This window comes from Balaenoptera musculus, chromosome 2, assembly GCF_009873245.2.
Source record: "Balaenoptera musculus isolate JJ_BM4_2016_0621 chromosome 2, mBalMus1.pri.v3, whole genome shotgun sequence".
NCBI lineage: Eukaryota > Metazoa > Chordata > Mammalia > Artiodactyla > Balaenopteridae > Balaenoptera > Balaenoptera musculus.
Genome location: NC_045786.1, coordinates 689,974 through 716,433, shown reverse-complemented (window position 1 = coordinate 716,433; position 26,460 = coordinate 689,974). Strand labels below are relative to the sequence as shown.

At 39.6% G+C, this 26,460-nt stretch overlaps 1 protein-coding gene across 2 annotated transcripts in view; it reads left to right on the top strand.

Annotated features, from left to right (window-relative positions):
• The window catches only part of MPP7 (membrane palmitoylated protein 7), a 262,627-nt gene that overhangs the window by 164,682 nt on the left and 71,485 nt on the right, over positions 1–26,460 (top strand). The window contains exons 6-14 of one of the 2 annotated variants that reach the window (XM_036841370.1): positions 1,678–1,809; positions 9,888–9,969; positions 10,510–10,595; positions 14,092–14,166; positions 14,350–14,546; positions 15,022–15,086; positions 22,696–22,716; positions 22,822–22,833; positions 23,857–23,898. In XM_036841370.1, coding sequence (XP_036697265.1) covers positions 1,678–1,809; positions 9,888–9,969; positions 10,510–10,595; positions 14,092–14,166; positions 14,350–14,546; positions 15,022–15,086; positions 22,696–22,716; positions 22,822–22,833; positions 23,857–23,898 — 712 coding nt within the window. The remainder of the gene's footprint in view (positions 1–1,677; positions 1,810–9,887; positions 9,970–10,509; positions 10,596–14,091; positions 14,167–14,349; positions 14,547–15,021; positions 15,087–22,695; positions 22,717–22,821; positions 22,834–23,856; positions 23,899–26,460) is intronic. The other variant, XM_036841369.1, reaches the window with a different exon arrangement.

Below are 26,460 nucleotides of genomic sequence, written 5' to 3'. Positions count from 1 at the left end.
TAAATAGAGGCAAAACTACCACCTTCAGCGGGATAGAGGCCACGGTGACTAGGAAGGAGCATATTTAGGGGCCCCTGGGGCTCAGTTAATGTTGTGTTTCTTGTTTGGCTGACATTTACAGGGACATATTCATTTTTGAAGATTCTTCATGCAGTATGCTTACGAATTGTGTGCTTTTCCGTATGTATGTTATAGTCAATAAGAAAGCTTAATTTAGACACCATTTCTTCGCCATCTTGGAGCATCTGTTTCAGTAGATAGCAGATATTAAATATATGTACATAAAAATGGAAACATGGTTAAAAATTATGAGCATGTATGAAGGCAAAGAAGATGGTGCTATGAGATCAAGTAACCCGGGGGTCTACATTTATATTGGATGTTTTGGCCACGCCTCTGTGAGAAAGAAGCCAGGTATTTAAACTGAGTGAGGAGGGCAGTGGGTATGAGACAGAGTTGGAGGGTAAATTCAAGACTAGGACTTGCTCTTCATCCCAAACCAGTGGGTGGGTACGAGAGTTCTTAGTAGACCCCTTATGTGACTTACTCTGAGGTTCAAAGTAATTACTCTGGACACACTGTGAATCAGGAATTTGAAAATGAGCCAAAGGTGAATGCAGGTGGACCATTGAAAGGCTCCAGGTAAAAATGCTCCAGGTAAAAGATGATGATCAATGATCTAGACCAAGGGTCTGCCAGCTTTTTTATGGAAAAATGTCTGTTGCTTCTACTCAGTTTCTCACTGTAGCATGGCAGGCGCCATAAAGCACACATCAGTGAACAGGCATGGCTGTGTCCCAGGAAAGCTTCACTTAACAAAAACAGGTGGCACAGTTGGCCAGCGTCTGCTCTGGACTGGAGAGAAGATAACAAATGTTAGCTTACATTTTGGAAGCAGATTTAACAGGGTGGATGTTGGATGTTGGGAGTGTAGGTAAGGGGGATTTCAAGGATGATTTCTAGGCTCTGGCTGGAGTAATCGGTGGATCATGGTACTGCTGATTAGGGAACAAATTAGTTAAAAGTCTAGACTCAGTCACTCCCAATATAGTGACATGTCACATTTTTCTCATCTTTGGTCTCTAATGACAATATGACCGTTCTGTGGAGTTTTACCACCACAACCACAGTCATGACTAGAAATACTTTTATTTTATTCTTTTATACACATAGTAGTCGGCTATTACATCAAAAGTTAAAAAGTGAGAAAAATCACAGAAGAATGAAAGCTAGTCAGTTGTATTGAGCAGTTCTTTTTGTGTTTTCTGCTAACAGAAGGAAAGGGAAAAAAAAGACATGCGTCGTCGTCTGACTCCTGCCAGCCCGTTGGCAGTCTGTCTGTAGCCTCATTTTTCTCCCTCCTTTCAAAAGTAGCACTCCCTCACCGACCCCCCCAGCTGCCACTTCTGTACGGATGAACCTGAACCGGAGGACGCCCCGGTTAGCAGACGCTTTACGCTGACGCTTGCTGCACCCTGTGTCTGAGTAGGGTTGCCTCTGTTGTTCTTCAGCTTCCCCTCGCCCCGTTCGCAAGAGGCTCCTTCCCAAGTAGTTGCCTTCTTACCGTTGCTGTGGCAGAATTGGAACATCGGTTTGATTTTCCTTCTACTGTAGTCAAATATAAAGTGCCAAACACATCCAACTACTGTTAACACTTTTTACCTTGGGCTTTGATAGGCTTTGCTCTCTGTACACGATACTGTGGCTCTGAGGAAGTATGATCCCGTGTTGCCTCCTATGCCTGATGATATTGATGATGAGGAAGACTCAGTGAAAATCATCCGTCTGGTCAAAAACAGAGAACCGCTGGTGAGTTCTGGTCTACATTTTATGCTCAGCTGTGAGTAGATATCCTGATAAAGCCACATCTGATGGGCACATACCATTGATTCCTCTCTTTAAAATGTACTTCCTCTGTGTCCTCAACTTTGAAATAAATGGAGCATTCACACCTAAAGCATATGATTTAGAAAAATTAAAATGGAGCCAAATAAAATGGCAGGCATTCTTTTGGTTATAAATAGCAATAGTTTTTAAAATGTGACTTGTTGACATTTATGAAAGACAGCATAACGTGCACCAGTTACAGCTGATTTGAGATTTGAAAGTGCAACTAAAAATAATTGCTTATGGCTTTTCTAGAAAGCTGCTTGATTTTAAAGTGACGAGGAGAAATTAATCAGGTGTCTGATATTTCAAAATGTAGATGTAACCATTTGTTTTAGCCCCAGAATTTATACAGTGTTGAATCATGTCAAGGTCTGGGGTAGGCCGACTAATGCCTTGCACCAGCCTGCGGTGATGTCATGTCCTAATCTTCCGAACCTGTGGATATGTTACCTTAAAAGACACAGGGAGCTTTTCATGATTAGTTAAGGATCTTGAGACGGGGAGAGTCTCTTGGATCATCAGGTGGCACCAAGGTAATCACGAGGGTTCTCATTAACGGGAAAGAGGGAAGCAGGAGGGTCAGAGGTACAGAAAGAGATGTGATGGTGAAAGCAAGGGTGGGAGTGATGTGGCCAAGGGATGCCAGAAGTGTCTAGAAACTAGGACAGGTAAGGACCGGGTTCTTTCCCAGATCCTCCAGGAGGAATGCAGCCCTGCTGGCACCTTGATTTGGGCCTATAATACCCATTTTTGCCTTCCTATCGATACCTCCAGACCTGTAAGATAACAAATTTGTGTTCTAGTAAGCCACTAAATTTGTGGACATTTGTTAACGGCAGCAATAGGAAATGAGTACAGAGTGTATCCATATTTTTATGAAACTATATTCAAAAGGAAAATAAATGTCACAGCCTAGCAGTTGACTTTAAATGTGTTGTGGCCCATTTATTCTAAGTAAAACATTTTTGTGTTCTTAAAGCAAATGGCAGTTGATAATACAATAGTTGCTGGGCACTATGTTATATACTTTACATACTGATTATATTTAATCCTCACAGTTGGTACCATTTTTCTGTTTTTACAGACTAAGAAACTGATATTCAAAGAACTAAAGCAACTTAACCCAAAGTAGCACAGCTACTGAGTGATAGGACTCGGATCTAGACTTGACTCTCTTTCTTCAAACACTAGTTTTTTCTTCTACACCACATTCTGTCTTTATACTTTTTGGTAGTTTTTATCTTCTTCTTTTGTTTAAAGGCAACTGTGGTATGTTAATATATACATTGGACACTCTTACCCAGAACAATATACAGATAACTTTGCTTATCACAGAAGGATAATTGAGCCCCCGAAGCTCATCTGTGGGTGTTCTAAGGCTCCCTGTAATCCTGGTTAAGGTTGTTTGGTTTAGATTATACACTAATGCTTTTCGCCTATGGTTACAACTCTCTGCTGGTAACCTAAGTATGTCTTGGTCTTTATCATGCAGGTGATGCAGGTAAGGGTGGATGGTATGCAGACAAGATGGAGAAAGAGCTCTCTTGGGACCTGTCACCATAAAGTGACTAATCCTTGGTGGGTTCTGTGCATCTACCAATAAGAAGTATGTTTCTGTTTTGACAAATTCAGTCTCTTAGAGAGAGAATTCAAGGACTGGCCATCTTGAGGAGATCCATAATTCATCACTAACAATTTCTTTGATCAGTCATAGTTTTCCAGAGGTGGTGGTTTTTGGTGTGTTGCTTTGGTGAGCTGACCTTTAAACAGTCATCAGCAACATTTAAGTTCCACGCTTCCTGATCGAAGAAGATCTTCAAATGTTTATCAGAGAAATTAGGCATGTACTGCGTGGGGATTTCTCAAAAGTTTTAACTGGACCTGCTGTAAATTAGTTTCAATTTAAAAAGAAATTGAATGAAGTATATAAAATAATGTAAAGTTGTGTTTTCACAGTCTGTTACTGAATAAATCACACGCTTTAGCTCGTAACAAGCATGTAACAACTGAAATAATTAGACCTAACTTTGAGGTGATAATTCTTTGTCATTAGCTCTCTTTTGTTATAGTTTATATAATACATTAAATTCATAGTTTAAAAATGAGAAACTGGGGAACTTCCTTTGTGGTGCAGTGGTTAAGAATCCTCCTGCCAATGCAGGGGACACGGGTTTGAGCCCTGGTCCGGGAAGATCCCACATGCCACGGAGCAACTAAGTCCGTGCGCCACAACTACTGAGCCTGCACTCTAGAGCCTGCGAGCCACAACTGTTGAGCCCACGTGCCACAACTACTGAAGCCCACGAGCCTAGAGCCCGTGCTCGGCAACAAGAGAAGCCACCGCAATGAGAAGCCCATGCACGGCAACGAAGACCCAACACAGCCATAAACAAACAAACAAATAAATTTATTTTTTAAAAAAAGTAACTTAGCCAAAGGTTTTTTTTGCCAACATATGCAGTTAACTTCTTTAAACTCTAGGTTTCGTTTTCTGTGTTTAATGCAATTTAAAGTAATTTTGAGTACTTAAAAAATTATTTTAGTCACTGACTCTTCGCCTTCCTGGTGAGCCACAATTTGATTGCATGATTTTTGTTCAAGGGGATGTATTAAAAATAAATAAGAACTTCATGTAGGAAACAGAACTTCTAACTGGGATGAAGAAATTCCCAAAATTATTTGTTGGGACTCCTGAAAAAAGGTATTAAGATTTTAAATATTGTTTTGACACTGGAATATGGAATCAAGTGAGAATTACTTGTCTTGAACTTTTCTTCATTCAAATGCGTAATTACTGTATTTTCTTTAGTTTGACAATTATTGTCAAAGTGAAGAAAGATTATTGGATGAATAAATTTATAGTTTAAAAAATGCACGACCCAGAAAAATGAAAAGTATTTATTTATTTATTTATTTATTTATTTATTTATTTATTGGCTGTGTTGGGTCTTCGTTTCTGTGCGAGGGCCTTCTATAGTTGCAGCAAGCGGGGACCACTCTTCATCGCGGTGCGCGGGCCTCTCACTATCGCGGCCTCTCTTGTTGCGGAGCACAGGCTCCAGACGCGCAGGCTCAGTAGTTGTGGCTCACGGGCTTAGTTGCTCCGCGGCATGTGGGATCTTCCCAGACCAGGGCTCGAACCCGTGTCCCCTGCATTAGCAGGCAGATTCTCAACCACTGCGCCACCAGGGAAGCCCCAGAAAGTATTTATTTTTAACAAACTCGTCATTTTATATTTGTCAATTGTCTTCTGTCATTTTGGGGAGGTCATTGGAAAAGCCACAGCTGCCGAAGGCGGTCCAGGGGAAGCAAAGACCAAGAGAAAATATAGAGTCTAAAGTATCTTTGGGAGAATGGGTCTGAGTAGTAAGACTCAGAAATCGTCAAGGTGAGGAAAGCCAGGCTGAAATAAAATTCTAGCCAAGTGGATGGATCGTCAGGAGCTGTTTGGCAAATGATTCAGGAGGAAAGTCCATACGATTAGCAATCAAGAGGTTAGCTTATCAGTGTTATTTAAGAATGTAATTTTGTTGTTAGACCGAGGTATAATGTGCCGAAATAAGCACCGAGGTTGCATTAGGGGACCTCAGTGGGAGGTTTGCTCTGTATCCTTATAGCAGCAAGTCATTTATTGCAGCCTCAGGCTCCTGATTAGAAAATCAGGAGATAAGCCTCTTTTGTGAGTGTTTTGAATATCAGCTGACATCTAATGTGTTCGGAAATGCTGTGCAAGTTCTTTGCATTATGCCAGCATCAAATGAACGTGACATAGCATGATCAGGTAGAAGCTAGTTGACAACTAGTTTACAGAGAGGATGGTTTCCTGCGTGAGAGGCAGGGAACACAGATCATGTAGGTATTTGGGAATGGAAAGGAGAAGGGGTGATAGTTTGAGGGGAGGGATGGATGAAAGAATTGCGAGAAGGGGAGAAGGGCACTGGTCAGGTTGCCAGGAACAGGGCTGTTCTCCCTCCCTGTGAGTTTGGAGCAATTTATACCTATTTTATCCAGAAGATTAATTTTTAGACCGGCTGAAGAAAATGAAATTCTCTTAGTGAATGAGTGGATTATGAGCCTTAATTTTCAGTGTTTCTTGCATGGATTTTCCTTTTACTTCTTTCAGAACAGGGGTTCTCAAACTCTGGTATTATTAGGGTTACCTGAGACGCTCACTTCAGATGCAGACTGTAGGGCCTCTGCCCCCAGGAGTCCACATCATGAGCTTCAGGTCGGGCCTGGGAATCAAATAGATTGTAAAACGTGTCGCAGGCCTTCTTGACGCCAGTGTTTGGTCAACCGTACATGAAAGCCCTTGTTGCAAAAGTCCAACCTGAAATTGACTGTGCCGCCTCTTTAAGGAGGTCTTAGGGCGTTGGCAGTGGTCTCCGGGGGACAGTTTTTATCTGTGTCTTAGTGCTCCTTGTTTCTAAACCATTTTCCAGAAGTAACAAGAAAAGTCTAACCAGAATGTTAACTTCTCAATCTAACCTAAAGCTGTCTACACTCTGTCTGTCATCAAAATCACATAGAATAAATTAAAAATAATTATGTAAGAAAATATGTAAGTTTTAAAGCATTAGATTCCATTTTAATTTATATTTCATTTCAGACTATACCATCGGAATGTCGACTTTTATACAGTATCACATGAAATGTGCTCTATGTTATTGGGTTTTGATCTTATTCCTAGTACATTGCCCTAGGAATACATCAAGGAATTGTGATAATAAGGGTTTGGAAAGCAATATGGAAAGAGAAAGTGTTCAAGAATATAGGGATCAAAAAGAAGATTGAGTCAAGTGCTAGTATCCTGTAGAAAGTGAGAGACCGTTTCTCAGGTCCGTAGTTTACCCTGCAAGGGGAGGTAGAATCAGCAGAGAGCAAGCATGTCTATTTCAAGGTCCTACCTATAGCCATAGGTAAGTATATTTCAGGGCCTATAACAAGTCCTGTAAGTGTTGGAATGCTTTTCTCCCTCCACACGTCCTGGAAATGATTTCTTTCAGCCCCTGGCTTTAAAAACCATTTGCGTGCCAGTGACCCCCAGGCCCATTTCTCTTCCGGACCTTTCCTCTGGTCTTTACGTCTGGATGTCCACCAGTCTGCCCAGTATCTCCATTTGGATGTAGCTGGCATCTCAGTCTTCACGTGTCTGAAAGCAGACTGATCTTTGCCCCCAGTCTGTTCCAGCCCTGTGGTTCCCCCTCTCAATTGATGGACAGTCCCGTCTCTCCAGTTATTCAGCCGAGAGCCATAGAGTCTACCTTTGATGCCTCTCTTTCTTTCACGTTCCATTTCCAATCCACTGGGAGATCCTTTCAGCCCTACCAATGTGTTCCAACATATCTGGACCACCTTTCATCGCGGCTCTTCCTGCCGTCGGATCCGGGCCTCCGTCGTCTTTGCCCTGGGTTGTTGTGGCAGCACCCTCCTTGTTCGCTTGCTTTAGCTCCTGCATTCCTTCAGTCTCTTCTTAACAGCAGGCGGGGGGATCCTTCCGGATCATGTCACTGCCGCCGTTCAGGTTCTCCCTGTTTGTTCCACAGCGCAGTCCAGAGTCCTCCCAGGGGCCTGCAGAACGCAGCACGCCCTGACTCCCCGCTCCTTCTGACCCGCCTGCTGGGCTTCTCCGCTTTTACGTGGCCCCAGACACAGTGGCTTCTTTGTTCTTCTCTGATCCTTCCATTTTGCCCTGGCTCTTTCCGCTGTTTTTTCCCTTGGGCTGACTCCTTCGTCTCCTTCCAGCCTTCTCGTGGAGCCCGGCGTCTTTACATCCTGTCTTTCCTCTCCCTGCCCTGGCACTCCTGTTCTTTCTTCCCGCCCTACCGCCTCCAGGTCGCCACAGTGTTTACCACCTTCTAACATACTGTAGGATAGATCTCATTGTTTCATCTTCTGTCTATTGTCTGTCTCCCCTGTGAGAATGTAAGCTCCATGAGGGGGAAGAAACATTGGGGTTTCTTTTTCTTTTTCAGCAATGTGTCAGAAACCCTTAGACCAGAAGCTGGCACATAGTAGGTTCTCAGTAAACATTTATCAACTTCATTGAGCACAGCAGACTGGATGGTCCCATACTGAAAAACTGCAGTCCATAGTGGAGCAAGAGATTTGTTTCAGTTACCTAATTTTGTGTTACAAACCGCCACCCAAAGATTGTAGCTAAAACAATAATATTATCTCTCAGAGTTTTGGAGGTTGACAGGCTCAGTTGGGCAGTTTTTCCTTAGAGTCCCTCCTGTGTAGTTAGACAGGGGCTGAGACTGGAGTCACCTGAGGGTTTCTTCATCCCCAGGACTGGGGATGCCTGGGCTGGGTGGCCGGAAAGCTGGGGGCTGGTCAGGCATCTCTTTTAACAAGTGGCATCTCTGCCTGGCTGACTTGGGCCTCCTCCCAGCATGGCCGTACATTACACGGTGGCTGACTTCCCACAGAGCCAGCGTTTCTAGAGCTCCAGGAGGTTAGCTGCAAGTCTTCTCACCGCCTGAGGTGCCCCAGAACCATTTCACCACTTGACGTGGGGATACGGCAGGCGCACACCAAGCGGGGAGAATTGATGCTCTGCATCTGCAAACGCCGTGGTTAAGAAAGCAGTTCTCATCAGTTTGCCTTAGACAGGTTCTGACTTTACTGCATACTAGTTGTCTGATCTCAGGCAAATTATAACCATTTGGCATTCAATTTCTCATCTATAAAATACAGATAAGTAATCTTAAATTAGATAACTAGACCCTTATGACGTTCAGCATACTTTGGTGGGAGAGTTTGAGACACGTTGTTAAAGAAAGTGAAAGTTGATCTAATTACACTAATTAGTTATATTAAGGATATTACATTTCCAGTCATCTTGGCTATAAGTTATCTGTTTAAAAGCAGAAAATACCAGTAATTGGAGAGTCTAAGGTTTATGACCATGGAGAGACACTCACTCAAGTCTTCGGCCTTGAATGCGTGCGTAGGTGAGGAAAAATGCCACAAAATCATCCTAACACTTAATTATTTAATTTTTTTGCTATTATTAGGTATGTATTTGATAGCTGTCATATACAAAATAAAATGTCACATAGAAAGCACGCACTACAAATGGATTCCTAATTTTGTTTCCATATCTATTTGGTAATGCTGTAAGTGTGTTTATTGGCAAACGCGAGAAGAATTCCACCTTCTTGGGGGGTGCGCTCTGCCTCCACCTAACGTGCATCTCTTCAGCGCGTGGTGTGATGTAGATGGCTCGGCTAAACCACTGCCAGTTTCTCGGAAGCAGAGTCATGAAAAGGCGTTCAAAGTAACCATGTGTACCTGATGTTCTGACAAGAGAGCATGCAGTTAATTTGCTTCTGAACATCCATAAGTAAAGAATTTTCGGGTTCCTTTTGAAATTGTTTCCTAATCTCATGCCAAAATGTTAGTTCTGTTTGTACCTAGGTGCAGTCCTAGTACATAAAAACCTTGGAGTAACAGATCTTTTTTATTTTTTTTCCCCCCACTTTCTTTATTATCATTGCTGAGTTCCTTTAGTGTAATGTAATAGTGTAATAGAAGGATCACTGAACTAAAGGTCACGGGATCTGGGTTTTAGTTTTCTAGTTTATAGAATCTTTTTTCTATTCGCTTCACCTTCTCTGTTTAGTCTACCTTCTCATAGGGTATTGTAAAGATAAAGTGAAATGAGGAAATGCTGTAAAAGGGTAAAAACAAGTAGTGTTCAAATACAAGGTATTATGATGGAAGGAAGATATTTGTACACTTTGCATAGTACTGAAGAGATTAAAGATTTCAAAAATCTTTGCATTGTGCTGAAAACCTTAGACGATCTGTGTGGTAGAAAGTTGTGTGTCTAGTGATAAGTATTTGTGAGCAAATGGCATGACGTCTGTTCCTCCTTCCTTTACTTTTTGTAGCGGTTTTACTTTTTCCAGATGAATGTCCTTATTTCTGCCCTCTTTCCTACCACCCAGTACACACATTTACCCACAAACACTATTTTTTTTCCTTAAAAGGGAGCTACCATTAAGAAAGATGATCAGACCGGGGCCGTCGTTGTGGCCAGAATCATGAGAGGAGGAGCCGCAGACAGAAGTGGTGAGCGTTTAAATGTCAGGCGGGCGTGGACGGGTCCTGTGGATTTTATGTGTCACATTTCCAGGATGTAACTGAGAGGATAACAGTCTTTTGATACAATACAGCAAAACAGTAATAAGATACTGTACTCTGTGTTAAAATGTGGGAACCTGTTTAAATAAATGGTAAATTTCATTCTAGAATACTTTTTACGGTCTTAGCTTATATGGGCTTCCAAGGTTATATTAAGACTTATTTCAATGTCTCTGATTTGAAAAGTACTACTGAAAGCATGCAGCCTTTTAAAAAATTTATCTTTAAGATGAAAGTAATGTGCATCTCTAGAAAAAGACTGAGATGCCTCTGCTGTTCCTTTGGCAACGTTGTGATGTTATGGCCTTGGAGAGGCTGGAGGCTCAGCCTCTGGAACCTCAGGGGCCCGAGATGTGTGTCCTCGCGTGCACTGAGGGCACCACACGGTGCTTTCAGGATGGCCACACTGCAAACCACGGCTTCTTTTGTACGTAACACTGCTCACGTTCTGAATTTGCCATTTCTCAGGTCTTATTCACGTGGGCGACGAACTTAGGGAAGTGAATGGGATACCTGTCGAGGATAAAAGCCCTGAGGAAATTATTCAGATCTTGGTAAGCTGAAAATTTACTTAAAAACTGCAGTGAAAATGAGGTTGAATCACTGTCTTTCAGACCTGGTTGTGAACACAGGATTTGGATTTAGTAGTCCAGGGTTTGGATCCCAGCGCTGTTACTTAATCCCCCATTATGTCCTTGGAAAATACCTTAATCTTTTTATTTCCTCCCTGTTTTCATCTACAGAATGAGAATAAGAAGTGGTAACTCTCTCACTGGAGTGTCTGGAGCGTTAAATGAGCTAATGTAGATGAAGAGTTTGACAGGACCCATCTCAGATTAGGTCCTTAATGCATGGCACCTACTCTGTTGTTGAGGATGCATTTATCTCTGTCTCTAGGGGCTGTGCTTTCCTGGTACATAAAAAAGTGAAACTAACTTAGATGTCTTATGAAATCTAAAACGAAATGAAATTATTATAAGCCTTAGCAATATAAATTCTCAAGTTCATTTGTAAGGATAGAATGAAGGGAGACTGTCCCTTTTACATATGAAAACATGTTATTATAGAGAGTGTAGTATCTCAAAATAGACCTCAGTATATATGAAAATTTAGTGTATGATTAAGATGGCATTTTAAATCAGTGTGAAAGCAGTGAGATCATTGCGTAAATGGTATTGGATTAATTGATTATTCAGTTAGAAAAAATAGTCCTTATTTTACAACTCACGCAAAAATAAATCCCCTCCAATTAAGTAAGTTTTTTAAAAAGTCATAAAAAGTAGAGAAAAGTTTTTTTAACCTTGATGTGAAATTCAAATAGAAAAATAACTGATGTGATGACTAGAATTGAAAACTTTTTCTACAGAAAAAGGTGCTGTACATAAAATTTAAAAGACAAATGAGATCGTAGGCAAAATATTTTCAATTTATATGATAGAAGGCTCATATTTTAACGTATATAGAGAGTTCTTAAAAACCATTAAGAAAGGAACGGTTACAGAAAAATCAGCAAAGTGTGTGTACAGAGAATTACAAAAGAAAACATGATGTCTGAAAAATATTGGATTGGTGGTTATTTAAAAGCTTGGTAATGCCCAGAGTTAGCCAGATTATAAGGAAATAGATATGTTTATATGCTTTTCTTGGTAGGGTAAGCTAATAGAACCTTTTGAGATGGCTATCTGAAACTGTCCATCTTAAATTTGCATACCCCTTAATCAAGAAGTTCAACTGTTGCAAATTAATCCAAAGGAAATAATTTCAAATGTGTATAAACAAGATATTTAAAAAATATTTAGAAACTATCAAGAAGGTTGAATTGATTATCATTCATTCACGTGATGGATTACTGTGAAGCATTCACAATGGCTGATAGACCTATATGATTTAGTAATAATAGTAATACTAGTAATTGCTTACATTGATTGAGCCCTTAATGATACTGTTCTAAGTGCTTTACATACATTAAAACAGCAGTCCCCAGCCTTTTCGTCACCAGGGACGGTTTTGTGGAAGACACTTTTTCCATGGACCGCAGTGGGGTGAGGGGATGGTTTCAGGATGATTCAAGCACATTACATTTATTGTGCACTTTATTTCTATTATTATTACATTGTGATATATAATGAAATAATTATACAACTCACCATAATGCAGAATCAGCGGGAGCTTGTTTTCACTTGCCACTCACTGATAGGGTTTTGATATGAGGCTGCAAGCAATTGATTTATTGTGGTCTCTGTGCAGTCACACCTCTCTGCTAATGATAATCTGTATTTGCAGCTGCTCCCCAGCGCTAGAATCACCGCCTCAGCTCCACCTCAGATCATCAGGCATTAGATTCTCATAAGGAGCGCGCAACCTAGATCCCTCACGTGTGCAGTTCACAGTAGGGTTTGCGCTCCTATGAACATCTCATGCCACTGCTGCTCTGATAGGAGGTGGAGCTCAGGCGGTAATGCGAGCGATGGGGAGCGGCTGTAAATGCAGATGAAGCTTCCCTCGCTCACCCGCCACTCACCTCCTGCTGTGCGGCCCGGTTCCTAATAGGCCACAGACCAGTACCGTGGCCCAGGGGTCGGGGACCCCTGCATTAAAACACACACACACACACAAACTAGAGGAAGGGGAAGGGATTATAGAGAAGACTTGCTTTCTTTCTACTTATGCAGTTTAGTATTATGTAAATTCTTAATAAGCTTGGTGAGTTACTTTTATGATAAGCAATAACAATGATATTACCATTTTGAAATCACTCCTTTATAAAATTCTGATATTTATACAATTAAACCCCCCATTTTATGTGAGTCTCTTTGCTGCACTGGAGCTGCTTCCATATGCTGACAAAAGCTGATTCAATGCAACTTTTCCCATCCTGGCTTTCAGTGACTTCATGCTGATAGATTGAAACTGGCTGTGATGGGAGTATTCACACCATGGAAATTGGCAAACAGTATCAATCAGGGCCTTTTTAACAAAATGGAGTCCTGGTCACCGGCACACACTGATAGTGAGCCTCAGGGAGGTCCGCCCACCCTCCCCCTCTCGCCTTTCCTCCCTGTCCTCCTAGATATGTACTTAGTGCTTTCACAGAGCTTACGACTTAGTGGGGGTAGCAGACATTAAGAAATAATTGTGTAAATAATTATATAGATATGGTTATGACAAATGCTAAAAAGAGAGAAAGAATGACGTAAGAGTGTGTTAAAGGCAGACCTACTCTTTAAAAAAAATTTTTTTGAAGTATAGTTACTTTGCAATGTCGTGTTAGTTTCAGGTGTACAGCAAAGTGATTCAGTTACACACACACACACACACACGTATATACATATATATATTCTTTTTCAGCTTCTTTTCCATTGTAGGTTATTACAAAATATTGAGTAGAGTTCACTGTGCTACACAGCAGGTCCCTGTTAGGAAGACCTACCGTTGTCTGAGGTAGTCAGCAAAGAATTTTGGGTATTGTTGCTTGCTTTAATTAAATTAGAATAGACAGTCTTCCCATCTTTTAATGAATCTACTACATTTGGTGCTTTTCTTACTAACCAGAATATGACACAGATGAGTGTTTTTCATTATTTTACTGATGAGCATCGCAACTAATTGAGTCATGTATTTATAGCCACGTTACTGGCAGTTGTAGGAATTTTGTCCCTGAAACCTGGCTGCTGAGCCTTAGGTGCAGTGGTCTGAACCTTGCACACGGTCTGTTCTTGCCATTTAATCCTGTTCAAGGCACTGTGCGTATTCTGTCTTTCTATTTTGAAGTAACTCAACATGGATGGTAATACATTCATCGGCATTTTTAAAGTGCACAGGAGGTAAAAGTGGTTTAGTGGTTAATGTTTTTTAACTTACTTGACAAACTTTAGTGCCTTCTCACGTTACAGGAATTTCTACAAAAATAGTTTCCTCGGTTTGTTCTGTCTAAGAGTAGACACCCCAAGCTTGTAAATTTTTAGAATCGTTTCATTTTCTACCTATTTGACTTTCTTCCTCTTTGGCTCCAGAGGTTTTCTTATAACTCTTTCTTTCCTCTGACATCAGGCTCAGTCTCAGGGTGCAATCACATTCAAGATTATACCCAGCATCAAGGAGGAGACACCATCAAAGGAGGGCAAGGTAACCATCCCTCAGAAACCCTTTTTTGTGGGAACCAATGTTTTTCCATTTACTAAATATCCTTTTTGTCACAACAAGTTTATCTTAATATTCTATTTCTTAAATAAATCAGAGTTAGAAGAATGTTGGCCACTTCACATTTATTTTTTATATTTATTCATCTGAAACGGAACTTTCTTCCAGATGTTTATCAAAGCCCTCTTTGACTATGACCCTAACGAGGATAAAGCAATTCCATGTAAGGAAGCTGGGCTTTCTTTCAAAAAGGGAGATATTCTTCAGATTATGAGCCAGGATGATGCAACATGGTGGCAGGCGAAGCACGAAGGAGATGCCAATCCCAGAGCAGGCTTGATTCCCTCTAAGCATTTCCAGGAAAGGTGAGTTCCTGGCCCAGAATCATGGCCTGTCTTCAGCTGACCTTTTGTTCTCTGCAAAATATCATTCCAGCATAGTTGTGATAAAATAAGCACTAAAACCTTGCCTTAGAATTCCTTATCCCTCAGGTTTGGATTTCTGTTTTGTCTAACGAAGTATGAATAATGACCAAAAATAATATGACACTCTCAGGTCATATTCAGTTTTTGTTATGAAGCAAATGGAAAATAGCACATTAATATCTGAAACTGTATTGATGTGAAAGATGGAAAAATAAAGAAGAGTGATTTCAGAGTGGGGAGAATTTATAAAAATTTGAAAGTAGAGGATTTATTTCTTAATTTGAGTAGATTGCATTGTGTTCATTTTTTCCTCCAACGTTCCATTTTTTTCTTAAGGCTTTTAATATTTTGGTGTTATGTTAATCTTGGATCTGTACTGTAAATTGATAGGCATATTGACCTTCTTTTCCTCCAGGAGATTGGCTCTGAGACGACCAGAAATATTAGTCCGGCCCCTGAAAGTTTCCAACAGGAAATCATGTAAGTTTGTTAATCAGAATGCAGAGTAACTAAGTCTTGCTGTTTACTTTTGACTATTACAGCAGGTGTTTGTGGTAGAATAAGAGGTCCTATTACCTGTGATAGCGTTTGGGTCATCATTTCACAAGAACCAACAAGTAAGAAGTTCATAGTGGGAATGGTAAAGTGAATCTTTTGAAGAAAGGGGTGTTTGGGGTTGTTTATAATAAACCCATGACTCACTCTTTAAGAAAAAAACTAATAACTACGACTCTCTTTGATTCTGAATTTAGGTATTTTATAATGTAACCTAAAATGCAACTCTTATTTCTCTAAAGCTAGAGGTTTGGATAAGATATTTCTTGGTAAAGATTGGAGGAAAAAAATCCATCACTTTCTTGGGCACAAAAGCAATTGTGCCTAAAACAGTCGTTCTTGTTCTACTTTCTTCCTTGCTTATTCTGACATCACAGTAACTCTGACCTTCACCCGGTCTGTTCAGAGTTATTACCGGACTAGATTAAAAGAAAATAAGAATAAGAAAAACGATGATGTAGGATTACTGGAAAAGATAGTATGGTTTTTCTTTTAACCTACCCTTCTCTCAGATTCTCTTTACTTCTCACCTCCCACCTCCTGTAAGTCCCCATCCTACTTTATCTTCTCTGCTTCATGGTTCTAGGTATTTTAAGAGTTAAAAAAAAAAAAGCCCTTTTGTTGCATAGAAATTGTACGTTAAAAGGTGAAATGAGCAAATAAGTGGTCCTGGAATTTCACACCAACATCTGTTTTTAGTATCGTTGCATTTTTTCCCATCTCCTGTTATTTCTGTCAGTTTGTAGAAGCCTAGAGCCCAGGAATCACGTTATAAGGGAGCCAAACTACAGTCGAGTATAAATCTCACAAGCAAGCTTCAAGTAGAGCACTGATTCAAAAGCCTGCTTGTTCTTGCTCTGTTAAGTCTGGGCAGAAGGAAAAAACACTTGTCATAGAATGCCACATGTCCCGTGACATCGAAAGCTTCAGGTTTAACCAGAATGTTGCATTGTTCTTAAGTGTGATGAATTTTCACTGGCAGCTCATCCAGTGGAAAGGAGCTCTGAGGCCTCTACCTGACTTGCTCTTTGAGGGTTTTTTAAATTTGGGGGCCTGCACATTTCTTATACATTTGGTGCATGTGGGATAAAATGTGTCTAACTTGAAAATGAAATAAATGTGATTCTACTCGAATCTGAATCCATACTCTAATTTGCTTGAGTTTTAGGCAACTTAGAAATATGTAATTGGTTATAATTATGAATTTTCACTTACTTAAAATTTTTGATGTATTTTTTTTTGTTTTAAAGAACTGTGCAAAGTAGAGAGATTGTCTTAATAGCTCTCCCCAAACTGGTTTCAGGATAAATGTGTGTGAGTGTGTGTGTGTGTGTGTGTGTGTGTGTGTAGAGCACTAATTGTAATGGAGGCTATTTTGTCTTTGAATTTACATAATTTCTTTTTTTTTAAATTTTATTTATTTATTTATACAGCAGGTTCTTACTAGTGATCTATTTTATACACATCAGTGTATACATGTCAATCCCAATCTCCCAATTCATCACACCGCCCCACCACCCAACCCCTCTTTCCCCCCCTGGTGTCCATACGTTTGTTCTCTACATCTGTGTCTCTATTTCTGCCTTGCAAACTGGTTCATCTGTACCATTTTCCTAGATTCCACATATATGCATTAATATACAATATTCGTTTTTCTCTTTCTGACTTACTTCACTCTGTATGACAGTCTCTAGGTCCATCCACATCTCTACAAATGACCCAATTTTGTTCCTTTTCATGGCTGAGTAATATGCCATTGTATATATGTGCCACATCTTCTTTATCCGTTCATCTGTTGATGGGCATGTAGGTTGCTTCCAGGACCTGGCTATTGTAAATAGTGCTGCAGTGAACATTGGGGTGCATGTGTCTTTTTGAATTATGGTTTTCTCAGGGTATATGCCCAGTAGTGGGATTGCTGGGTCATATGGTAGTTCTATTTTTAGTTTTTTAAGGAACCTCCATACTGTTCTCCATAGTGGCTGTTTACATTCCCACCAACAGTACAAGAGGGTTCCCTTATCTCCACACCCTCTCCAGCATTTGTTGTTTGTAGATTTTCTGATGATGTCCATTCTAACCAGTGTGAAGTGATACCTCATTGTAGTTTTGATTTGCATTTCCCTAATATGAATTTACATAATTTCTTTTATATGTTAGTACGCTAGTGTTTGAGCTTCAGGACTTGTCTTTATGGAACGTGGTCGTCCTTTCACCCTTTCTTCCTTTTCTTCTCTCCTCTCTTTTTTTTTTAACCTAGATTTTGATTCACTGAGAGATGCGTTGTTTGTTCTCATAGGTAGATGTTCTTTACTTTTAAATAAAAAAATAAATCTGATCAATATTATCCAAAGTAAATACAGCGTATAGTAGATACAGCCTCCTTCAGAGAGACCGTATACCTCTGTGAAAATTAAATAGAAGGCCCCTGTCTTTATTCTCAAAGAATTGAAATTCCATTTGAAATTTCTTTGAATGTTGTCTCATAAACCTCTGAACTCAAAAGTTATGCAAAAATCATTGCACTGGATCTGAACATTTTTTATTTATTTATTTTTTAATTTATTCATTTGGCCTCACTGCACGGCACGTGGGGGGATCTTAGTTCCCTGACCAGGGATCAAACCCACGCCTGTTGCATTGGAAATGCGGTGTCTTAACCACCGGATTGCCAAGGAAGTCCCTGGATCTGAACATTTTTAAAAGCATTTTAAAGCACTTTGTTTTGTAACCTGTGTATTTGAAAGTGATTTTTTTGTTTGTTTTTTATGTAACTAAATCTTGTAAAGACCATCTGACTCAACGCTTCCTGGACTTCAACCTTTGGTACTTAGATTTTTGGAATAGGACATTCGTTATCATGCCCTTTGCTAAAGTATAGAATAATACTATGAAGAAAAGCAGAAAGTTGATATAAAATCCTTTATTTTTATATTTTATTTTATTGAAAAAATCTATATATTTTATAATCGATCAATTTAATTACATTGAATAGTCATGGAATAGGTTTTAAGAAAATTTCTGATTTAATATAAAATTTCTAAAAGAAGAATAATTCTCTCATGTTGGTGTTTATAAATTTATGAAAAATACTCATGTTGATAAAAATTTTCTGCACTAAATTTCACAAGTGCTCTTAAAACCTAGGAAGATGTTGGTTAAGCATTGAATTTAGAATAATGACTTAAAGGTCATTAGGCAGTTAACATTTTTGACAAATTGATTGCTTTTGTATTGGTAGGATTTTACTCTTTATTTGATTCACAGTGTATCATCATAACTGAAGTTTGCATGGAGGAAAAGTTCGTGGACGATGGCTCTGGCGCTGTAGGGCTTCAGCTAGTGTGCACACAGAGGTCAGAAAGGACTGGAGCATGCCAGTACTGTTACCTCTGCCTTTATATTTATGCTAGAACTCTGGGTCCGGGCTCCATGGTTAAAAAATCAGAAGCCCTGGTACTACCGACCTCCTCAGGCTTTTAAACTGGCACCCTTATGCAAAACTCTGAGTGTGGGTGGTATTCATCCTTGATGCTTGGTTATTTCCTCTCCTTAGGAATCTTGGCGTATCTAATGCATATACAGAACACAGGCTCCTCAAACGAAGTAATTTGCCTCTTACACATTCCTAAAAACTAAAACATGAACTCTTAAAACTAAAACATTCCTAGATCTTAGAAGCTTGATGTAGGAACTCATCTCCTCTTTCTTCCTGCCCCTCCTCCCATTTTTTGGAGGAATAACTTATCCAACACAGAAATTTATGATAGAATTTCATCTTCCCTCCCTCCCCCTTAATCCAGTGCTAGGTTCTAACATAACGGCTTGATGTTAGTAATACAGACAGAGGAACAGACCCAGAAGGCTGACAGGTGTTCCTTGCTGTGACCAACGTTTAGATTGTTATCAGAAGGACATGGGGTGCGTGTTTGGGGCCCAAGTAAGTGCATATCTCATGTCTCAAGTAGCACGCAGGGGCAGTTCTCCTGACAGACACTTAGTAGCAGCTTGCAGTTCTTGTGTCGATAGAATTTACCCTACGACTTTCCTGCCAAAGCTTATTTTTACAGTTCAGTTGCATATATAAAGCCATGTGATAGCACCTAACCTTTAAAAAGAAATATGAATTTCTTTGATTACTTGAAATACTGTTTGTTCCCTTTCTATTGAGACATAAGTATGTAAGTTAGGAATTAGCTTCTTAGTAGCATAAACGTTACCTTCAACTTCAATCAGATGTAACTTATATTTAAATTGAGTTCGTATTCATGTAGTGTATTTTACTGCAGAATATTCAAGTATGATACTTACTTACTGTGCTTGGTTTCCTTTTTTTAGTTATCAAAGTATAAATAGCTGAACATTTCTAATAATGCTGATTGAATAATATTAATGAAGACATTTTCTTTTACAAAATAGCTCTAATAGAATTCTAGTAATAAATAAACCAGAAATCAAAAATGTACAATTTATTGACTTTTTAAAAATTAGAAGGTAAAGACACAAAATAGTTTAGAATTTGTTTTAACCGATTTTGGTGGTTATCATGTGGGTAAAAAAGAAAATATTTGACTGCAGGCAAAGGGTGTCCATTCAAACAGGCTGTCACCAAATTCACTCAAAGACAAGTATTTTGTGGATTGAAGATCTCAATCTACCAACAACAGAATTTAAACGTTGAGGGAAAGAGTGAATTCATTCTTCATGGTACCAGTGTTGTGGAAGACCAAACTTTTGAGAATTCTATATATATCATTGCTCTACAGGTTGTTGTAATACTACTTTCCAAGTTGAATAATCACCTTCTTCCTGGCATCTTAGATAATGTTTATTTACTGTGTTCACGCATAAATTTAATTCAGAAATGAACAAATAGATTGCTTATGTTCTTAACTTTCTGTATCTAAAACTTTGTCAAACATTTTCTTAATATTGGTGGGATCACGTGTAACAGAAACATACGGGGTTTTAAAAATACTGGAAATATTTTTTTCCCCTGACGCTCTTTGGGAGATGCCAAAGATCAGAGCTCGTGTAGAAAGAGGTGTAGATGAATTAAATTGTAAATTGCACGTCTGATTGTTTACACCATGAGATGGTTGAGGTAAAGGCGTTTCTTGTTGCTTATTTTTCGTCTGTGATATCCTTACGTATATAAAGATATATAAAGATAACACTGTCAGGGTGTGTGTCTAGCTTTTGCATCTGAGAGGTTCTAAGCCATGTGGTCTCTGGGGACCCGACGTCACGCAGGTAAGAGGGTTGATCGGCGGTTAGGGGTCTGGTCTTCGGTCACCGATCACTGCAGCCTGTCAGGGGAGATGGCATTGAGGGGTGAGGGGTCTGGGAAAGCAGTTTCTAGAGTGGGGCCCTAACTTTGCCCCAGACTATCCCACTGATAGAGACCAGTTTCTCCACTTGTCAGGAGTATCAGACATGTCCCACGCGGGGTGACCTCCAGTGACCGGGAAAGTCCCTCCTGCCTGGCGCGCAGAGCTCATCAAATGCTTGTCACGCGAGCCTCCACCCTCCTTTCCCTGAGGACGGCAAGTCTCTCTCTTCGTGACCTGGGCCTCTCTCTGTGCTTTTTGTAATTGTCACATCCTGCACGTCAGTGCTTGACGACGTAGCGTGGACTCTTGCTGCGCCCCTCCCCAGCTCTCCTGGCAGAGAAACACCTGAGAGGTTGATGTTTCGGGGGGGCCAGAGGCTGGAGCAGCGGAAGGTGGCGGAAGTAGTCGGGAAACTTGGAAGAAATTTGTTATTTCCGATGACCTTTTTCCCCTGACGTGCATTTTCTGGCTTGAAGCTCCAGGTATTAAGAAGTGACTTTTGATGTGATGGCGTAGCATGGGAGTTCAAAACTCAGACTCTGGAGCCAGACCGCGTGGGTCCACAAGCCAGCTTTGCCGCGTACGAGTGCTCCATCCCTCTCTGCCTCTGCTTCCCCATCTGTAAGATGGGGATAATACTTCCGGCCTCATAGAGTTGTTGGAAAATTAAGTTTATGCATTTGACGTCCATGCAGCAGTGCCTTATCAGAGGAAGAGTCCTGCCACTTATCCCAACTGTCTTCTGAGGTCTACCTTCTGTATATTTTCCCTCTTTGTTTTTCCTACTGGATGTCTATTCAGCATGATACTTGCTATTGGATATTTACGTGTGTGTTGTCATGCTAAAAATACCATTCTCTTCCTACTTAAGAACTGCAAGGAGGAAATATTCTTTTGAATATTTATCGAGCCTATTTAGGACCTCTTATTAGAATATGAAATATACATATACTACATGTAATTTAAGTTACAGATTTTATTTTGTGGATTGGCTTTGGTGTTTTAATTTGTGTGTGTGTGTGTTTTACATGGCTTTTATCATCTGATTTATGTGACATTGAGTCTTTAATCAAGAGTGCAATACTCAGTCTATCCTGCTGTTTCTATCAGAAAATACGCTCTGTTTTAACAATCAACTTTACAGCAGAAATGTCTGAGATCACAGATTGATCAGTCTTAAACACAGCTTATGTTATTTCTACCTAGATGCCTGGCTTGGCTATCCTGTGTCACATCATTCATTGTTTGTTTTCTAATAATTTGTTTTAGATGCACATGACATTTCAGAGCTACTAAGAAATGAGGATAAATAAACTCACAACTTGAGTGACTCATACTGTGAGCCTGAATAATAATGATTTGCTTGTCATTTTGGCAAATACTGTCCAAATAGAGCTAACGCAGTTTGAAGGCCCATAGGTGTTTGAAAAGTAAAAATAGGCTGTTGTGCACACTTTCTCCTAAGTGTTTTCTTTGGCTGTCGTGCTGGATGTGAAGGGAGAAGTGAGCAGAGAACTTTTCTGATTGGTCCTGTTCACTCTGTAAGGTCGTGTAGCAAAATACCTCCTACCTTGACTTGTGGTTACAATTGGCTTCTGTTAAATTTCCAGTTCTTTTTTCTCCCTCAACTGAAGATGTGTCTCCTAGGTCAAACCTAACTCATAAAATGCTGTCTTCTTAGTAACTTAAGAATTATTTCAGATTACTTCTTAAGATACCTTTCATCAAGTAATATAGACAGAATGAAAAGAAAGGGTTCTGTCTGATTCATTTCATATGTGTAATAAGTTGACAATTGTTGAGGTATTGTTAAATTTACAGTATATATAGACATTTTAAAGGCAAAATTTGTTGTTTCTAAAATGTTTACTTCTTTTCACTGTTTCTATCATGAAATATGCTCAGTTCTAAACAGATTAGTTTAGAAACAGAACTGTTCCATAAAAATAAATATAATCCCCTTATTGAAGGTATTATTTTGAAAAAAATACTGATTTTTTTTCCTGGTTATTTTCCCCTTTGGGGTATTTAATAAGCTATATGAAGACTTTGTGTTTTTACTGCTTAAGTGTATACATTATTTTTAGACTATAACTACAGTGTAGTCTAAAATGTAGTTTTTCACAAATTCTATTTATTCATTGACTAATTACTTTGAAATATTTAAAATACGTTTGTTTTTTTCCTTTGGCTTTTCTAAGATGAGGAAACAGTTGAGTGTGGTAGGTGGATTTTTTTTGTCCCTTGGATGTAACATCTTCCTACTTTAATTGTATTTTCTACACATTTAATCATATCCTCTTTTTTTTTTTTTTTGTGCTTCTCAGAGGAAATTAAAGGTACATGTATAAAAGTTTCCCTGCGTAGTCTAGTAGCTTTGTTTAGTACACATATGTAGAAGATTAAATTGACCATAGCAAGCAGTTTGTAAAAGATCATGGTACATCCCAACTTTCATCGTAACATTACAGTACCAGCAGTCGTGGTTGTACTTTGTCTTTGAAAGAAATGGTTTTTTTTGCTTCATATAGCAGAAATATACACAGTATTCTAATGTAGTACATTGTTTTTATCTGTCAGTAGTCTCGAATAAAGATGAATGAAGAAAGCAATGTTATTCAGATACACTGACAGACTTATTATTACATAAGGATGTGAGGAGAGTCTTCTCAACTATTTGATTTCTGCACAGTCTGTGCTGTTAGTTTTAGAAGTATATTTATATAAAGATGAGAAGCCTAAAATAAGTAGGACTCCATGACTTAAATTAAAATTTTAAGATATGCATAACCCAGTATTCATTTAATTCCTGGAAATAATTAATAGCACATTGTTTATTTTAAAGTGTTTTCATCTGTTCATCTTTTTAAAACAAAATAAAAATAGAAGTATTGTGCCTTTATTCCTTCCCCGCATGGACTCTCTTTTTATCAAAAGAAAGGCTGTATTTTCATTTTAACGTTACTGTCTACTCCAGTGAGCCAAAATAAGTGCTATATTTTACATATTATCAAAGAGCCTGATTCACAAAAATAAATTTACTTTGGGGATCAAGTGGTGTAATTTTCTTGACTGTGAAAGTATAAACGTATCAGGCAAGTCTGTTACAATTTTCTTGGAAGTGCAGTAAAGGCACTTCCAAACAAGCTTGAAAAAAGAATTGCATGACGTTTCAAAATGTTACTGTAAACTTAAATATAAAACAAAATGTTTTATGTTTAAGAGTAGCATTGTGAGGGCTGTTCTATGCTGTGCTTTATGATTGTTTGAAGTGATTTATTTTTTTGCATCTGTGGCTGGGCTTCTAACTGTTCTGCTTTGTTTCTTGGCTTTTGTTCTGTCTGCTTTTACACTCCATCCAGAAGATGCTGAATACGGTGGTATCAGCAGTGGAACCTATCTAGGTGAGCAACTGGTCATGGAAGAGGAGTTCTTTCTGTTGCTTTCTTTAAAGCCATTATACTGTTTTGTCTTAAATTAGCATATTTTCATTAGCATGCTCTGGTATCAGCGGGGGGTAGCATGAATCTTTATTTTAAACTGGCTCAATTGGTTGGACACAAAGGAAGTCAGTGTGTGCTTTGGTTTATTATTCAGGAAGCTTCCCAGATGCTCTATTTTTGTAAACCATCATATATTTTTTGATAGAGGGTGAAAAAGCATCTATATATGCTAAGTATGTTTACTGAATTAGTTGTATCTGGACTTTTCTCAATTATCTGGTTAGCTGTGAATTAGTCAAAGCTTCTAAATAACTTATGTCTTCCTAAATAACTTTTTGTTTCTGTTTTCTAATGATTTATTATTCCCATAACACTCCCAAAATAACCATCGACTGACCAGTTTCCAGGACAATTAAGCCTTATGATTAACTTGCTCGTCTGTTTTGGAAGGAAAACGTTCCAGTTTGGAGATGCCAACCGATGTTATAAACAAAATTCATGATATCCAGAGGTTGTTAAAGGCATCAGAATCATCTTCATCTTCATCTCCATTCAGACCTTTCCCCGCTCTGCAGTGTGTTCGAACACTGACAAATTCTCCACTTGCAGTAGTGAGAGGTAGTGGTGTGGAAACTCAGTTTGAGAGAGAAATCCTTCAGCCTCCTTATTTTCAGATTAATATTATGTACATGATGATAGTATCTCTTGGTTATTGAAGAAATGTGCCAGATACTGTATTTGGTACTTAGTGCATCTTATCTCTTATACGGTGAGATTGGAGTATTCTATCCACTTTACAAAAAGGAAACTGAGGCACAGAAAGCTTAAAGGATTTACCAAAGACAGTAAATGGTGCATCCTGGTTTGAAATCCACATCTATGTCGATATAATACCTACTCTTATCTATATCTATGTATATCTATGTCGATATAATACCTACTGTATCTATGTATATCTATGTACATCTATGTAGATATAATACCTACTGTATCTTTTACAGTGTGCTGCCCTATAGCTTTTCATTCTATAAAACAAATGAAAAAAAAAACCAAAAACCAAAAAACCATGTAGAATATAGGGTATTCTAATTTTTAGGCTAGAAAAACTCTAATTTACGGAGAGAACTGGATGATCAGAGAGAGGTTACAATTTCAATAATTCTTCTCTCATTTCAGTACAGTACAGTGTGCCAGATACTCTGTGTATCGATTGATCCCCGCCCTTACAATCTTGGAAACCTTGGTGGCTTTTCAAACAGCAAGCATTTATTATTCTCCTGTTTCTGTGGCCAGCTGGGCGGTTCTGCTCTGTGTCAGCATGGCGAATTGCTGCAGTCTGGCTGTCTGGCTGGGGTCTGCTTGGTCGACAGGAGTGCTCAGCTGGGCGAACTTGTTTCTGTTCCACGTAGCTCTTCACCCCCCAGTAAGCTGCCCATGTGGTGGTCTCAGGGTTCTGGAGAACAGCAGAGAAAACCATCTCCGGTATGTAAGTGCTGTGAAGGCTCCGCTCACATCACATCCTCTGATGGCCCATTGGGCAGAACAGGTCTCGGGGCCAGGCCACGGTTGGCGTGGGAGGGAACTGGCCGGGAGTTGGCAGACAGGGAGAGGCCATCCCTGCAAGCTTCTGCCTCTCTCCAAAACAGAAAGAGGGACACCTGTTCTCCCCAGCTTTCAGGGCTTATCTTTGGTCTGTTAGATGGTAAGTATATATCCATCCAGGGAAGAACTGTGGCATAAGGCGGCAGCATTATTGGATGAATGTCACGTAAAATGCCGTAATTCAGAGGGAGTGATTGATGACCCTCTCAGCCTGCGGCAGTGGGGACTCAGCCCCACGAGAGGTGACGTTAGAGCTGGCGCCGGGGTTTAGGTGGAATTGCAGTTAGACCAGAGGATGAGGGTAGAGGCAAGAGCATGGACCGAGGTGACTGTTGCAGAGCACAGGGCGTATTTAAGTTTGGGTGACATGTAGACGATAGCACTGCACAATTAGCATGGCGCTCGATAACGTGAGATCTTCAGTGACAGGCCAAGTACCTTTACACGTTTTATTAACGTTTTGCCTGGTTTTTGCACTCATTCTTCGTATAAAATTTTATCCAAAGAATGAAATCTGGGTTTTAATTTACATCTCTCTTATAGAATGTAGAGTTTTATAAAGTTAATATTCAATCAGTAAATGTGAATTGAAGTACAAAAGCGAAGGTGGTCAGCATGATGGGCTTCAAAGGGAATGAGTTCTGATAAAATGCCACTGCATCTGGAAGCTCGTAGTTACTGGCAACGTCTGAGCAACGACTTTGCTGGGAGCCAAAGCCTTGCAAGTAAGAGTAGACAGGGAAGGAAGAGGTCAGCTGAGTTCCAGGTGGTCTGTGTAGTCGAGGGCTAGGAGTATGTAGTGGGAGAGGCTAATCGGATCGCTTCTGTAGCAGAGATGAGGGACGGATGATAAAGGATCGAAGTTCTGAGATAGGAAGTAGTTCGTTGGTCAAAGCCCCAAAGCAGATGAGATTGAGTATA